Below are 18,850 nucleotides of genomic sequence, written 5' to 3' on the forward strand. Positions count from 1 at the left end.
AACAGCTGCGCCAGCTTAGAGTTGAGGCGTGCCGCTCCGCGCATGGCAAATAAACATGTACAGTTCGATTATCCGAACAAACCAGTTTTCCGAACACCCATGTCCCCCAATTACTCCGGATAATCGACGCTCTACTGTATATTAATATAGTATCTTCAGGTCGCGCATCGCTGTCAAAAATTTGCGAATTTAGCAAAATTTGACAGTTTAACATGTTTTTTTTAATTATTTTCTTAAAACAAGTAAGAGAAGGATGCTACTCACCACATGGGGGTTTCTGCACTTGGTGTTCCACTACCCAATCAGCTATCCAATAATTAGGGTGTATTATTTACTATTATGTTTACACATTTATAATTTCACATAATTCGTCCCCTAAAAATTTCCATTTTCCCCTTTATTTTTGCCCATTACTAATGACTTTAAACTGATTTATGCGGGGGCTGCGGTGGCACAGTGGTAGAACGTTGTCCTCCTGTGCATGGGGTTCTTGGTTCGTTCCCTGCTCGCTCCAAGTGAGTTTTGTGGTGGGTAAGCACGTGTGTGTGTTTCTTCGACATTCTCCCAGTTTCTTCATTCCACCATTTCATTCATTTCTCATCATCACCGTCTCCTTTAGCCTAGCCGGCATAATCTTTTGACGTAAAACTTAAGATTCCATTTTTTTCATTTTTTCTGATTTATGCGAAAATGTAGGAATGGTTGATCTTGACAATAATGTAGCTCTGATAAAGCCGTCTTCCACACTCTAAACCGAAAGCTTCCGTCAGAAGCTTAACGCATCTTCCTTCAGTATGAGTATGACAATGGGAATTCTTGAAATTCATAACTAGCTTAGTGTCTGCTTATAAACTACCTTATTTCGACATTAGTCAATGGTCTTAACAAAGGAGGAGAAGTAAGATTACAAGTATCCCCAATAGTAAGTGCATTATTTCGGTGTAATCTTCAGCTACAAAGTTTATGTTTGGTGGCAAAAATGTCTAATAGGATCACTTTTAAAAGCTCTTTTCCTTGCCTTCAAAAGTCGTCTGTACCTAAGCTCTCGAATGTGTTTTCTGTCATCAATGACCATCACCAAAAGCAAATTTTTGGGATGAGCAAAGTAAACATTCCGTTCTATAACGGGGTCTACAACTTATTTCAGCTCTTCTGGCAAAATACCGCGTTTTCTGGATGGTCTCGTAAACATGTTCTGGACTTTCGGTCAAATTGTTGCTCAACTTAATGACAAACCAGATAGGCATACATAATTTTAAGATAAAGATGACAATTTGCCTCATCATCTGAAAGACTTTCCACACTAATGTATAGCCGCAGAACTGTATAGCTGTAGTGAGCTATCTTGAATGTGACAAAGGGTCAAAGTCACAAACTGAAAAGTCTTCAGAGCAGTGCCCTAACTGGATGACTTTTGTTATCTCCAGTAAATACAGGTGGTCTTTGCTGAGTATCTGCCTATCTACTTTAGGAATCGCACAATTGATAGCTTCAAATTCAATGATTGGTAGAGTGTGTGGACACAGTACTAGAGACTGCTTCATCAGAGCTACACTATTGTCAAGATAATCCATGCCTACATTTTCGCATAAATAAAAAAAAATGAAAAATGAAATCTTTAAGTTTACGTCCCAAGATTATGCCGGCTAGGCTAAAGGAGACGGTGACGATGAGAAATCAATGAAATGGTGGAATGAAGAAAGTGAGAGAATCCCGAGAAAACTCTCACACACGGTGCTTGTCCACCACAAAACTCATTTGGCGCGAGCTGGGATCGAACCAAGAAGCTCATGCACAAGAGGTTGACGCTCTACCACTGTGCCACTGCTGCCCCCGCATAAAATCAGAGTTTAAAGTCATTAGTAATGGGCAAAAATAAAGGGGAAAATGGAAATTTTTAGGGGACGAATTATGTGAAATTATAAATGTGTAAATACAATTGTAAATAATACACCCTAATCATTGGATGGCTGGTTGGGTAGTGGAACACCAAGTGCAGAAACCCCCATGTGGTGACTAGCGTCCTTCTCTTACTTGTTTTAAGAAAATAATTTTAAAAAATTTAAACTGTCAAATTTTGCTAAATTCGCAAATTTTTGACAGCGATGCGCGACCTGAAGATACTATATAAATATAGTTTATTTATTTTAAAGTTGATATTACATACTTATAGATACCTTTAGGCAATATAGGGTCATCATTCTATATTATTCAGTCCTTTTAGAAAAATATAGAAAATTTATGGTTTTTACTGGATTTTTCACATTTCAACGGCGATGCGGGACCGGAAGATATGTAAATAAAAAAGAACATTCTTTTTGTTTTTTTTCTTGTCTATACCAATGGCAACTTTTGCGCACTATAGCGTTCCGAAAATGGAAAAATTATTTCTTTCGAACCATACTGCCAATTACAATGAAAATTCCCTTTATCCCTATGTGAGAAATTAGTGTCTGATGCCATTTAAATCCAAATTGAGCCCCGCAAAAATTGTGCGAGGGGAGGGGTATATATATTATGAATTTATATATATAATCAAAATGACCAATTTCAAGGAGCGCATTAGAATAGTAAAAAGTGACTGACTAACGAAACATTACTATTTTTTTCTTAATTTAACCCTGCGAAGCGGGTAATTGGTGTTAGTGTTTAATATTTTTAAATACATATTATATACATGTACGTAGTTATACGTGTTGTCTTCATTAGAAAAAAGAAGAATTGTCAAATTAATTGAGGGAATTCGCTTTATTTTAATATATTTTCCTTTCCTTTTTCTTATGAAAATTGCCTCTAAAATTCCAAACCATAAAGTTATTCTAGAAGAGAGTTATCATAAAGTAATAATATATTATGAGGTTTCTGCAGTTGTTCCCGCTGAAACTGCGGAGATTGTGGCGCCACCACTCATGGAAATTGGGTACTACGAACTACTAAAAGCAAGAGCAAATCAAATCATTCAGAGCGCGTGAGTCTGATAAAATTAGCCAATGATATACTTAACTACTGCCAGTAGCAGACGATGCAGTTAATTACAACACTAGCCGGTAGTGTCGCAGAGTCAATTTTGTTGCATTGTGGGAACCATTTGAATTTCCATTAAGCCCGTTATAGACGAACAAATATTCCATCATATATTGTATCAAGTATTTTATCAAAGTCGAATTTGAACGTGTACGATCCCAAGTTGAATGCAACTTGTGGGTTGGTTACAACACTTGATACAGCTGTTCCAAATTAGAACTTGTTCTATTTCTATCCAACATTGTATCAAAGAAAACAATCGAAAATCGCTATGCGGCTGCACTAAAATCGAGTATGATGTGGACAAGGAAAGCAATTTACATTCTTTCGATGCATACTAGCAGTAATCTGATTTGCATAACGATAAAATTAAAGAGTTCCCAAAATTTGTGTAGGTTGAGAATATTCCATGAAATTAAAAAAAAACATTTTCTTTCATTTTTCTTCATTTAAATGCTTTCTCAAGACGTCCTGGTATGTTATTACTATATCGTATGCTCAGATTATTGCGTACAGAATGACAATATGAATGCATATGATGTGTCTGGAATGATTATGTGTTATCTTACTATATGTAAGTATTTCTTCACGAAATTCATTTGTAATGTCTTAAAAATTATTTGTTAGGGTAGGAGTTGCATTCATGAGTGCAGATTCACTTTACGAGGACTTTCTTCAAGTTATAAATATGCGTCCGACGAGTACCATTTTAAAAAATGCAGAAAAAGCAACTTACGTTAAGTGGCCATTAAAAGGGTGGATGATATTTAACAGATTCAAAGCAGGAGCATAGCAGAGGACCCACGACTTAGCACAGGGTTGTGTTCGCAAGAGGCAGGGGTATGAATGACTGAGAGTGAACGCGTAAATGTGGATAGTGTGAGAAACACTTGATGTTGCACAAAATCACATAGGTCAGAGCATTAATATTTTCGCATTTCTAAATATAAATTGTTTCCTAACCTGTGAAAACTTCCTCCGGAATTTAATGTCCTGCACAATCCCAATCCCAATCCCCTTTAATATGTGCTCTCTCATTTTAACTGTAAAACATAATATTTTTATGACTGACTATTTATTCTTAATCAGTGTCCCAAAGCTACAAAAGTTACTCGGAAATTAACTGAATTAGATGAAATTTAAGCATCAGACTAGCAAATACAATATAGCATGAAGGTAAAATGTATTTGGGAATAGAAATAAAGGCGGAAAATGAGACAGAAGTAACTGTGAATAGTCATTCCATTCATTTCTACAACCTTATTGATTATAGTTACACCAGCAAGTGCCACCATAAAACTCACATATACGTTTAAGTAACCTAACAACTGAATCAATAAATATAAACAATTGAGCAATGATATTCACCTTTATATTTGATCGTTTGTAATGGGTGCGAAAGTTTTAGCCAACTTATTTGACCAAATTACCAAGAAAAGTTTGATACAATATTTGATGGAAAAGTATGACGATGTATAATGAGCTTTAGGAATATAGGGAATGGTTCGTCAGTGTAATCAGTGGGAGTTATAACCTAACACCAAATTAAGTGAAAGATTTGAATGTATTGTTATGTTACGTAAATGTCGAGTTTTGACTTAGAGCGACCTCACTAGTGCAAAACATAAATAAACCGATGATTGTTGTTTCTTTTATTTATACGCTATTCGTATATCCCTGAGATACTGACTCACTTACTAAAGAGAAAACGTAAAAAACCAACGAGAACACACATTACTATAGTAGAGATCATACTTCAAAGTCCAGAGAATAATGACATATATATATCTTGGTTTGAACAGATTCATAACAACTAAACATTAAAATTAGAGTATGTGCAACCTTTTGTGGCACTTTAGGCCCAGTACAATTGTTCTGTAGCACAGTGCTACTCAACCGGGGGTACGCGTACCCCTGGGGGTCCGCGAAGATGTTTCTGGGGCTACGTAATGCTTCTGACGGTCCGCTGGATATTTCTGTTGACAGTTCACTGCAAATTAAATTCGATAGCTTATCAATTTGTGACTTTTGTAAAGTTGCTTTTAGTTTTGAGTTTTTAACATTGTCCTCAGTGTACGAATTATCAGGGAGGATTAGGGGAAAATCCTCTTCAGTAAAACTGGATGCCTCCCATATGTTTTGAAATTTCCCATGTTAATTTTTTCGGATGTATATACATTTTATCCCCCTGTAAATAGTCTTTTGGTTGGCACACTGTTTTTTCTTTTTCTTTTGTTGTTGTTGTTGTTGTTGTGTCTCTATTTGCCCCCTTTTTAATCAATAGAACCTGTGTATTAAGTTTAAAAAGTTCATTTTGGTTTAATTTCATTTAAACAGCTTTAGAGGTACACAATTGAATGGCGAATTGTGTCTAGGGGTACGCGAAAAAAAAAAGGTTGAATACCACTGCTGTAGCATAATGTGCTAGTTCCAAATTCCAACACTTTTCTTAAGTTTAGCGCAATATTGAAAAGTTGTGAACATATCAATCTTACACAATTCATGTTTTTGTATTTGAACTATAAAATTAAGTCCTTGCAGCTCTAAAATTAAGCCTTTTCGACTTTGGTGCAGAAAACCTGCATTCGATCCAGGTTTCGGAGTTCGCATAGTTCGGATTACACGTTAAATACTGGTTCGTTGTCATATAGCGTCTGTACTGAACAGGAACGTCAAACTTCAAATAAAGATGATGTACGTGTGGTAATATATTCAGTTCAATAAGTGCTTACAATATAGTGCCAGAAAATAACCAACTTTCTATTTTTGTTTATCTTATGACACAGTTCGTAACCAGCACGTTTAAGTCGATATTCTATCATACATTCGGATTTATACGTATATTGAAGATGAAAACAGCTAAGTAATCTCTGTATCAAAACGATTCGCTGTTGTTTATTCTTTAAATAATGATAATTTATATTATAATAAAGACATTCGTATTTAATATCCCCAGCTATGATGACTCATCTGTAGATCCACATTATTACTTTAAATAGGGTATTATGCATTTTTCGAGTAAACTCTTGAGCTCTCTCTTGGCTAAATAGTTAGTGTACGCGTCTTTGGCGTGGAAGACCCAGGTTCAATTCCTAGCAGGGCTCATATGGTTCGGAACTCATGTTAAACTGTAGGTCCACGTTTCATATAGCCTCCCTGCCCCCCTGAACTCAGAATCAAATTAAATCAAATCGAGTAAATTCTTATAGATTTAAAGAAAATTCCTTACAAAATTCGAAAACAACGAAAAATAATGGATTAGTTATGTCGTCAGTCATGGATGTGTTAGACTTCCAAACTATGCTACACATAGTTATCGGAAGTTTTATAGAGTGGTTATGTATGTTCGTCCGTCTGTTTGTCTGCCGACAAATATCAGAACAAAAACAGTAAGAGATATCTTGAAGCGGTTTTCTGGAATTGATCCAGTGTCCCAGGAATAGGTTCCATCTCATGCGTTAAACTTCTATTCAAACCTGAATCGGTAGAAATTAAGTCTTTCCAATTCCACGTTGATCTCCATAGAACAAAACACGTAACAGATAGCAATAAACTGTGTACGGAATTATTTCTATGTCTCAATCAAAGATACTGTCTTCATCTGCATCTCTACTAACCAGAAAAGGTAGAAATTTACTTATTTCTTCTATCTTCACTGTGGATTTCTTCATAGGAAAAGGGTAAGATAGCGTCAAGCAGTTTTTCAGAATCGATTCGGAGTCGAAGGAATACGTTCCATAGGTTCTGTTAACCTTTTGAGCAAACAGGAAGTGATAGAAATTAACCATCTCCGGTTTCAGAATTTATTAAGATAGAGCAAAAGTGGTAAGAGAAAAATGAGAAGCGGTCTTTTTCAATCGACTCAAAGTCCTAATAATAGGTTCCTTTTTTAAGTTAACCCTCTATCCAAACCAGAATTGGTATTAATAGATCATTTTTGGTTTCAACGTTATTCGTCGTATAATATAAACGACAATAAATAGTGTTATTTTAAAAAAAATGATTCTGCGTCCCAAGAGTAGACTCCTCCATTTCCATACTTATCCCAGGGGCGTATCCAGAACGGACTTCTGGGGGAGGGGTGACGGTGGGTTGTAATACTGCCACTTAGAGCTACTTTTAAGAGCTCCAAGCTCTGGGATGGGTTTTATTTATATATAAAATAAGAGAGTTTCCTCTTCTGGGAGGGAAATCGCCCCGATCGCCCCCCTGGATCTGCCCCTGGCTTACCCTTTTGTTAAAGCCGAAAGTACTAGAAATTTACCATTTTCGGTTTCAATATTAATCTCCACAAAGCAAAAATGGTAACAGATATCCAGAAACTGTTTTTCGACATGACTTCAACGTCCCAAGAATGAGTTTTGTTCCGACTTTAAACTCTTTCTTAAAACAGGAAGTGATGGAAATACTAGATTTCCGATTTCAAGGCTGATCGCGATAATGAGAAAATGGAAACAAGTAACGACAAGCAATCCTTATTTTAGATTGATTCCGTACCGCAAGAATATGTTTCATCTCTGGCTTTATTTATCTATTGGAACCAGAAATGATAGATATCAACTACCAATTTAGGTTTCCATATTAATCTCTATAGAGGGAAAATAGTAAGAGATAGTAAGTAATGGCTTTTTGATATAAATTTAGTGTTCGAGGAATAGATTCTATATTTGACCTTATCAATAGATTGCAACCAGAAGTTACAAATATACTACTTTTAGTTTTAGTATTGAGTTTACATAGTTTGGAGGTCTACGGTAGTTTCTAACTAACTAACGAGTTTAACTCTATGGCCTATGGAACCCGGAAGTTCAATCTCGCGTTCACATAAGTTCTATATTGATTTCTAACCTTAGCCAACCGGACCCAGTTTCTACTTTGTATTTCTATTTCTGCGAGATCCATCTGAATATTGTTCTCCCATCTGCGCCTAGGTCTTCCTAATGGTCGTTTTTCAATTGGGCTTCCAGTTAAAACTTTGAGAGCGTTCCTACTTACTCCTATTCTGCTACATGACCTGCCCACCTGACATGAGCCTCCTAGACTTGATAACCCTAACAATGTTCGGTAAACGGTTTGTTATGAAGTTTCCGCCATTCCCGATTCCCGATTCTCTTGAGTCCAAATATTCGTCTCAGGATTTTATTCTCAAATACTTTCTATCTACTTTCTTCTCTCAGAGTAAGCAATCATCTTCCGCAACCATACAGTACAAGAGGCATTATTATCGTTTATTTTAAACATATTCCTGGTCAGAATTTGCAACGACAAGATTTTGAACTGAATAATAACACGAATTTCCTGCTTTTAGTCGACATTTAATTTCTTCGTAAATATGGTTTTGGTCTGTTAATATTGATCTTAGATATTTGAATGTATTCACTTGGTCCAAAATATTTGATATTTTAACACATCCATTATTTTCAGAATTACGATTCCGTCGAAGTTCCACGTATATAGTTTTCTTTGCATTTAGTTTTAAACCCCTGTCCCTGTAAGCGTTTAATAAGACCTCTGCATTTCTTTCTATTGTTCTCCTATCATCCCTTATCAACTAGTAAAACAAAAGTCACTTGTTGAATATTATTTCCCTATTAGAAGTATTTTGAGCAAATTATTATTTGGTTTATTACTACCAGTAGGAAATAGTTACTCTCTGCTCGTACGTACAAAAATTTTGGTCCAAAGTATTGTCAGCTTTTAATAACATTGTAAATTATTCATGTATAGCTAACCCATAATCTTTTCCAGATAATTTTAGCATTAAATTATTTCCTTCAAAGCATTAAATTCAGCATTAAATTATTTCCTTCAAAGCATTAAATTCAGCATTAAATTATTTCCTTCAAAGCATTAAATTCAGCATTAAATTATTTCCTTCAAAGCATTAAATTCAGCATTAAATTATTTCCTTCAAAGCATTAAATTCAACATTAAATTATTTCTTCCAAAGCGTTAGGTTATTTCCTTCGAAGCATTATAATCACATTTTTGGTTGTTTTATCTTTTTCCAGTCCTCAATTGAATTGGCGTGATATGCAGCATTTGACAGTGTTAACTTCAAAGAGGAACTCCTTGTTTGATGCCAAAGGAAGATTTCATTGGACGATGAACGGTGTTGGTCTTGAGTTCAACCATCTATTTGGATTCGGAGTTCTCGACGCTGGAGCTATGGTTGCACTTGCCAAACAATGGAAAACTGTACCTGCAAGGTATCACTGCGAAGCTGGTACGGTGACAGAAACACAGTAAGTAGAAAATCTAAATGATATGGGATAAACAAGCGCTATAATCTAAATTATATGTTAAAGAGAAACCAGTTTCAAGTAAGAAGAGTTAGATGGTAATGGGAGCAAAGGCTGCTCTTGAGGGAAGTCACACAAGTAAAAATTAAAATGTTTACAGCCAAACTAAGGGAAGAAACCTTCTCTCATATATTATTGTATACTAGAATTACAGTTTTATATAGCGAAAAAATGCATTTAATTTGTTCTGATGTAACTTCCCCCAAGACCAATAACAAAAAAAATCTTCAAGAAATAAAGACTTATATAACAACATAAAAGAAAATATATTTAGACTAACTGAGTGAATAAATGCGTTATTTATGAATTAGGTATCGCCGAAAATGGATCGGAACGATATGAAAAGGGTTGCAACTCAAGAAAGAATTGTGGATGAAAGGCAGGTAAAAGAATATAGTGGCTATCAATTGATATGGAAATGTGTAAAAAAATTTCAGTTCCTAGTCTGTCATTTTTCGTTTGCAGAAGACTTTACGAATCCTTGTATGCTTTGAGGTTAACTCTGTCTGCTTCCCTGCTCCACGGTCCACTACTACATTAATGGAATCTAGGCTCGAAATAAACTATGTTCCTTTATGAGACCTCCATCCGACATTCTGTTCTCGAGCTATGGTTCTCCATTTTCTCGTTTCGACCAATTTACGGCGAGTTTAGCTGCAGAAAGATGCATTCGTGCACCCAGATTAGTCTATACCTTTTTTCGTGTTTTCTTGAAAAGATTTGCTTGCCAAAGTTCTTTGGTGTTATTTCTGGGCACCTCGTATAAGCTAATAACTGTTATGATATAATGTTACTTGAAGATTAAAACGTAATATTTACAAGATGAGTAAAATTAATGTACATGAATTTTATCAGATCACCTAGAAAAGTTTCCTATATACCAACAGTAGAAAGCATCAAATGATAGTCAAACTTAGTTACGAAACCATGAAAAGCACAATTGCACGCAATTTCTGTCTTGTTCGTCATACTATGGGGTAGTTTGAAGTATAAGCGTCATCCATGTGATCTTGTCCATTCCATCTGTTAAAGTTAACTTGTTTCTCTTTATAAATTAGTTTAACACGTTCATTATATTTTGATAAAACTTTTGAATTGGTAAGGAGTGAGATAATGTGATTACATTGCGAAACACTTTATTGCGTTTTAGATATTTTTCTTCTTTTAGTATTCACGTAATGACACAGAAGCAATTCTATTTCAACTTGAATGGTGACGACTGTGCGTTGTATGAAACACCACAATTTATCATCTGTAGCTGATGCGAGAAAAGCCGTCCCTTTAAACATTTTTATCGTGATTTTTCATTACCATGCAGATGTAATTGACTATGGAATAATTATATCACTGAACATGTCAATCCTTGTCATTTGAATTAATCCTGTGGAATATAACAATTATAAGTCACTCAACACATAGCAATATCAGATGAAATGCAAATACGAAACAATTTGAAACTTACATACGTGTTGATTGCTGACTCTTGAACAAATGATTCCTTGGAAATTTGAAAAATGTATGACATAATATCTAACTACACAAAACGTTGAGCTGAATAGAATGAGCTATAGTTTATAGATATAGGTCAAGAGTGTTATTATTTAGAGCCTAATATTCAATATTCTATAATACCTTTGAAGTTGTGAATATCAAGAACCGTTGGCCCCGAGGTCACCAAAAATTATCTGTATCTACCTGCAGTAGATAATTGCAATAGCTCTTAAATGCATTTGCGATTATAAATATGCAAGCAAGCCTCAAGACCCCATATATATACAGGGTGTTAATGAACTATACCGATAAAGTGTAAGAGGTGATTCCTCACATCAAAATAAGAAAAAGTTCATATGGATCTATGGCGAAAAGTACATAGTTTCAGAGCTAGGGCTGTCCAAAATCGCGAAAAAGATAAATTTCAATAGGTTTCAATTTCGAACTATAAATGGTGGTTGTTACCAGTGTAAAGGAAGCCACGCATACACAATCCAAAATTGCTTATTTCATCAATTGTCAATAGATGTAGAGGATATTTCCTAAAGGGTGTAGGCCTAATTCTCAGATAAGTTTTCAATAGAGTTTTCAGATATACCTTGATTTCAAGAAGGGACCAAAGTAGGCTGGAAGTAAACCTTGAGAGCAATGGACATCCAATGCTTCGGTGGGAAGGCGGAAGTGTTAGGAACCGGTAGCTCCATGTTTCTTTGTGTTCGGAATAACGTGTGGTGATATGTATTTCGTCACGGTTATTTCACGTTTTCTTCACTTATAAGCGTGAAAGGAAACATTGCACCATGAGTTTTCCCAAGTACGAGAGACCGTACTGTTGACGATCCTTAACACTTCCAACATGGCGCCAAAGGATTCCGTGTTTACTGCTATCAAGACTTATCGTTTGCCTACTTTGGACCAATCATAAAGTCAGAGCATATCTCAAAATTCGGTTGGTGGCATGTCTGGGAAATTCACCCTGCAGGAAATGATCTGTACACCCATTGAATATTAATGAAATATGCATTTTTGGATTGTGTATGCGTGACTTTTTTTACGTTGGTAAGGACCACCATCCACAGTCTCTCGAATTGGAAATAGAGAAACCCTCTTGAAATTTGGGTTTTTCGCGATTTTGGACAGCCTTAGCTCTGAAACTATGCACTTTTCTCCATAGGTTCATATGAACTTTTTCTCTTATTTTGATGTAAGGAATCACGGCTTAAAAGTTTTTTTTTGTATAGTTCAATAACAGCCTGTATACACATAGGTACCAAATTTGAGACATGTCGCTATTTTAGACCTATATCGTGAGTGCTATAGGTTTATATGGGGTATCAAATTAAAGTATTTACTGAGTATTATCGACTGATATATAGAAACGACACCTTCCTCCATATTATTATTATTATTATTATTATTATTATTATTATTATTATTATTATTATTATTATTATTATTATTATTATTATTATTATTATTATTATTATTATTAAGTATTCTGCCTTTTGGCAGGTCCTAGAACTAATGAGATTTTTTTCAAGTTTAGATTTGTGCCTGGAAATGTTTCTTCCACGTACAAAAACCAAAATATCCCAACTATTACCGTATAACTCTGGTATCAGGAAAAATTTACAAAATAAAGAAAAAAATCAACGGGTATAGTGTTTGGGGTCAAGGTCTACCTATCCACTGAGTTTAGTAACGATAAGCCTGGAACAACTATGGCCGTTCCTTGTGAATTAGTTGATTTACAAGTATCCATAGGTAACTGATATGCACGCAACCCGCAGTACATAGTGGAACTGTTGGTTGCAGCAAACTGTGCATAAGCATTGTGATTTTTTTTAAATCCCATTCTAGCTATCCTAATTGCATATTTTGTGCCGTGTTTTGTTTATATATATACACAGGTTATTCTCAAAAATTTTAATTTCTTCTATACTGTTTAGTTTATTTATTACTCTTTTATTGTTATTTTTCATTCATTGTAATTTTATTATTTTTAGTTTTTTGGCTCTGCTACACAGTGCGGATAGTTGCTCTAGTGTTATGGAAATGAAGAATTACATATGATAGGGATATTTGTGTGTGTGTGTGTGTGTGCTAAAATCTCTATTGCTCTTATTGACTAAGAACTATATGATGCTGTATTCTTCACGTTTTAAGTTTGCTTTTTAACTTTATAGTTATTTTGATTGGAAAATTAGCATGAAGTTTGAAAACAGGAAGAAAAGGTTTTGAGAATATGTTAAAAAGACAAAGAATGACGACCGTGACGTAACAATCTGTATTAATTATAGAAGTAGGAGAAGAAAGAGTTACTATTTTGAAAATATTATTAGTAGAGGTATAAAATATGAACAATATATAAAAGCAGGGATAGTAATGGCGAAACATATATCTTTAGGAAGAGTAAAATAGTATTTTATGCCTTTAGTTAAAGAATTAAGAAAAAACTAATCTAATATTGTGCGTAGAATATTGTATTCTATCAGACGTAATATAGACAAGGTAAGCACTACGAAAAATGATTTTTTTTATAAAAAAAACTTACGAAATATGGATGCTAAGAACGTATAGAAACTTAAGTAGGTACAACCATAAACCAATTAGAAACTGTTATAAATATATGTCGTAACCCAGAAGAGAATAATATTGCATGTAACTGGAAAGTAATAAAGAAGCTGGTTAGGATATGTTTTAAGAAGTTGTATTTTATTAAAACATGATTGAAGAGATGTAGAAGATGAAAATTGTGCTTAATGAACAGTATTAAAATGATTGACTATATGTGTCAAGATGAAAAGAAATAACTGAGAACATAGCGTGTATATAATCATCTTAATAGCATGCAACCTTATATAATGACAGAATATCAGGGCGGATCCAGGGAGCGATCGGGGCAATCGCCCCTCCCCCCAGAAGAGAATCTTTCTTATTTTATATATAAATAATACCCATCCCAGAGTTTGAAGCTCTTAAAAGTAGCTCTAACTAGCAGTATTACAACCCCCCGCCCCCCATAAGTCCTTCCTGGATCCGCTCCTGCATGATATGACGTTAATACTTAAATGGAAAGTACTCGTAACAGAAAATTACTTACATTGATTGCTATAAGAATTAAAGTTTTCAGCCAATATTACACGAAAGCACTTATTAAATAAAAAATCTGTAGAAAATAAACGTATATATATATATATATATATATATATATATATATATATATATATATATATATATATATATATATATTGGTCTTAGAAAAGACCTTAGTATGCTACAAGATAACGCTTTTTTCCGTAAGTGTGCATTTATTTGTTTGTGTGTATTGCAGAGAGATCCCAAGTAGTCGTTCTGTGCTGCTGAAGATCAACACGAACGCGTGTCAAGGAACGGACACTGAAGTTAATTACTTGGAGCATGTGCAGGCGCTCATCACACTCAATGCCACCCGCAGGGGAGACGTCGAACTCTTCCTCACATCACCTATGGGAACGAGGTATCACCTACTCATTTACTCTGTAATCATCTTACTCCCACTGTACTTAGTTAAGAAGTTTATCTTGATTACTCCATGTATATTGCAGGGCTGAATATATATGTATATATACAACATGGTTTAATTAAAGCATTTGTTTATAGGTATACACTTATCTTTAAAGTGGAACATCTTATTTAGTTTATACTCGTCTGTGAACTTACATTAATTGTTGTATATGCATGTGTTCTAGTCCAGTCTCTGGTTGGAGCATATATGGTTGAGGTAACACGACATTTTTTTATGCCTACAGCTAGGTTTCACATCAATACGTATATGTTACAGTAGGCCTCGGAACGTGGAGGTTGGGTCAAAATAATCCAGGCCAGCAACGTCAATACACGTTTTGTCACAGGATGGGAAAGGGGAAAGATCTTTCACCGACATAAGAGTTTCAGGTTTTTATTAGTATACAGTTTATTAAAAGCATGCGCTTCTCAAACTCAGGGGTATCTGCCCCTGCCTTCCCCAAATGACGCCCATGACCCAGGCATTCTGAAATGTTACTTTTTCGCTTGTTTGTTTGTTTATTGGGGTCTAGCCTCCCGATTAGCGCCAAGGCTAAATGAGATGTGGACTTACAGCACGTGAGCTTCGAGCCACATTAGTTCCCATAAGGAATCGAGCCCGGGTCTCCCCCACCAAAGGCGCACACAGTAACCATATAGTCTCGAGGGAGTTCGTTACTTTTTTTGCGTACTAAGTACAGTGTTACATAGTCTTCTTATGCACTTGTTTAGAAGTCTTCCGAAAAAAAATAGTAAATATATACATTTGCTATTTTGAACATGGTAGTATTTAACAAGGTTGAGTCAATTTGGACGAGATTTTGCCATTTCGTGTAATTTTGTTATTCTTTAAATTTAAAAAAAATGAAAAATAACTTATGCTAAGCTGCAGCTATGTGTTAATAACAATACTTTACATAAACACAGCAACATATAATATTTCGTGAGGAAACGGGAAAATTGAATGTATTAATGAGCCACTATTTACGGTTCGGTGATGTTATTACTTAAAGATACAGCATGTAAAGAATAAGTCGAAGTAAATAAATAAATAAATATTTCACAATGACACGTGTTACATCTATCCTGAAAACAGCTCGCTTGTTACCAGACATTTGGATGCGTCAAAAATTACCTGATATTGATCTTTCGAGGGATGTAAATGATTTTTGGCATTCCGAGTGTAAATATATTTACATAATAAGCATGCCCCGTTAGACTGTTATTTCGCTTATTGAAATATTTTTATTTACTTCATATGATTTCGGTTTCAAGTATTAGAAGCGCGTAAGTGTTTGTATATACGAGCGTGCGTATAGTGTACGTTACATCACAGGACGCAGAAAACCTTTTTGTTTCATTGATCGAGAATCAACGCTAGTCCCTTTGTAGTCAAGGAAATGAGTTAAGTTAGTAAAAAGGTATCTTATGGGAACAAGGCACTCCCCGATTAACGACTTTTATAAAAATGTCCAAAACTTTCAAATAACCTATTCGCGCCACCTATATATTACTTAAGGAATAAGTTTACTGAATTCTTCATTTTTTTTTTTTTGCAACATGCACTTTTTTTTTTTTTTTTTTTTTTTTTTGCAAAACTCAATTTAAAACTGTACATAACTTCTAACTTATCACATCCTCATAAAGGGTGTCCGCTCCACTATGACCCATGTCGTATCCCTGTAAATTTTTCCGCTGGCACGTCCCCCCTTCCTCAAAAAGGGATAATAGAAATATCCAAAAGCTTATATATATATATCTCGGGAAAGTGTTTGGACGTCTAACTGGGAAAGAAGTCGCTTGAAAATACTTGGAGAATGTTCAAAGAGTGTAAACAAATCATCCATATTATATTTATTTATTTTTGAAATAGTCAACTAAAAAGTCACTATATTCTTTGAACACCCAATAAGAATTACGTGCTACTGTGGATTCAAAAGTAAAAGGCATAAAACGTACTTAGCTACTACACTTTTGATTTCTAAAAAAGTAATTCAAAGAATGAAAAAGAACATAATAAACTAAATCATCTTTTAACCGAGAAAGAATCAAACGAAATACTTTATGAAAATTAAGTAATCGATAATAACAAAGTAAAGTTCTAACGGGTGAATATCAATGTATGTTCTGCCGTCAAGGGCTCAAACGCTGCTGGGCCGATTTCAAGAAAATATTTATCAATGCCTTCAGTGAAATCTCAAAAATTTCTTAAGGTTTACATTATCACGCTTTGAGTTCATTAATTGTTCAGAAACCTGCTTGTTACATACCAAACTTTTAGTATTAGTACGGGTACCAGTTTGTTTGAATTGAACCATTGGAAATATAGACACGAATTTTGATATAAGGGAGCATTGTGAATCAGAGAATACGAACGTATCACATACTTGCGTGATTTTTTTTTTTTTTTAATGGTGGAAGCAGAGGAAAGAAAATACTTCTGAGTTGAGTTCGTTTTGAGTTTAACGTCCCGTTAAGCAGCGAGGCTATATGAGATGGAACATACTGATTAACGTGGAATTCGAACCACATGAGTTCCCGCCGGGAATCGAATCTAGGTCCCCCTCCCCAAAGGCGAGTATGCTAACCTCTTAGCCACGAAGGAGCTCGAAGATACTTTTTTGACCACTAGATTTACAGGCATGAAATTTGATAAATCTATACAATAATCGAGTATCACATTCATTTGCCTGAATTTTGAAAATCTCTTTACTGAGGCAGGAAAGTTTGGCTTTTGATACACAGAAAATGGACATCACATTCACTTGCAGGAACTTTGAAGATATCATCGCTAATGAGTATGTGAGTTTGGCTTATGACACACACTAAATGAACAGTACATTCTCTTGTTCCAAATTCGAAAATCTCATTCCTACGAGATGAGAAATTTGACTTTTGATACTCAGTAAACGAACATTACATTCACTTGCACAAATTTAGAAAATTTCATCTCTAATCGATCTTTGGGAGTTTGACTATTGTAATATTTTTTTTTTCAAAAGTGCTGAATATAAAAGATGAAATTTGGTATATGGAGAAATTTTTGATGCATGAAATGCGATATTTTGGGTAAAAAAAATTAAAAGAACTCAAGTGATTTCTGTTAACAGAGTTTTCCAAAGCTTAAGTCAGATACTTGTATAAATTACAAATATTTTCTATTAATGTTATCTCCTACTAGGCAAAAAAGAAAGAAAAAAAGGTAATTTTAGCTATAAAACCTAAAAACTAAAAACATTTACCCCAAAATTGAGAGACAAATTTCACTCCTATTACTTCATAAGATTTTTTTCTGTGCTTTCATAGAACAGTTTACTGATATTTTATTTTATTTTATTTTATTTTATTTTATGACGTTTATAAAAAAAACAGTTCGTCTACAAGCTATGGAATAAGAAACACAACCAAACTTTGGGAATAATTTTTGTAATTGAAAGAAAAAAATAGTCAAATGGATTTAAATGAAATGAAGTCTCAAGGGAGGTCTAGGGGAAGCCGGGCTCTCCCTAAACTTTTACTACCCCCCTAAATTTTCACGGTTGGCTTGCAAATGAACTATGATATGGTTATGAACTCTAATATGGTTGGATCGTCCCCCTCCTAACTTCTATCGGGCATCCACTACATTTTTGGGCTGGCTACCGGCCTGGTTTAACGTCCCACGTTTATGCCCTTTAGGCTAACGGAGATAAATGATTAAAGCAAGTAAGTGATGATGGAAAAATTGGTGGATTAAGAATATGGGAGGAAACGGGAGTAACCCAAGAAAACCCACGGACACAATTTCGTCTACCAAAAGCTTACGTGGCCGGTGATTGATTTGCTCGCAAACTACGCCTCTGAATTTATACTATTCTTTTCAGCTGAATGAGATCTATGGTCTAATATATGTCTTGTAAATTGACTTTTTCCTCATTACACGCTATACTATTGTAGAGTTTGTAACATATTTCATTATAATTTATCGAACTTCCTAAGTTGAGTCTTATAGTCTTAAAATCAAGCATTTCGAAAACTGATTTTACTCATTTCCGGCAGCTTATGGTTTTACAGGTGACATTTCTAATTTACATTGAAACTCATTTTTTGCGCTTATATTAGAAATAAAGAATCAACTCTCCAAATCTAGTAGTGCTATTCTTTCTCTGTCTGTATATGAAAGCAGCTTTTAATGCTTACTACTTCATATTCTCGGAACCCGAGCTTGAAAATAAATTCATAATCATATATTTAAAATATTTATATCAGTCTCAAAAGTTTGTAAAATGTTATTTGTACCCGTTCTACGTACTCGTTATAAAATTTATTATTTCAAATTACTGAGGTGCAAGACCTTTAAAGTCAGCAACGCACACACGTATACAACAAAATTGTGATTAGCTTGTCCCAGTTTCATACAATACTGGATTTCCACTTGTACTGGTGGTCTTTTTTATTTGCAATTTCCTCTTGCTAATTTCCAAGTATTGGCAAAACACAAGGAAGAT

The 18,850-nt window shown here is 34.7% G+C and overlaps 1 protein-coding gene across 1 annotated transcript in view; it reads left to right on the forward strand.

Moving 5' to 3' along the window:
* The window catches only part of amon (prohormone processing protease amontillado), an 851,181-nt gene that overhangs the window by 817,033 nt on the left and 15,298 nt on the right, over nucleotides 1-18,850 (forward strand). The window contains exons 11-12 of the mRNA XM_081730809.1: nucleotides 9,036-9,269; nucleotides 14,152-14,316. Coding sequence (XP_081586935.1) covers nucleotides 9,036-9,269; nucleotides 14,152-14,316 — 399 coding nt within the window. The remainder of the gene's footprint in view (nucleotides 1-9,035; nucleotides 9,270-14,151; nucleotides 14,317-18,850) is intronic.

This window comes from Thermobia domestica, chromosome 11 (assembly GCF_964235325.1).
Source record: "Thermobia domestica chromosome 11, izTheDome1.hap1.1, whole genome shotgun sequence".
Classification (NCBI taxonomy): Eukaryota; Metazoa; Arthropoda; class Insecta; order Zygentoma; family Lepismatidae; genus Thermobia; species Thermobia domestica.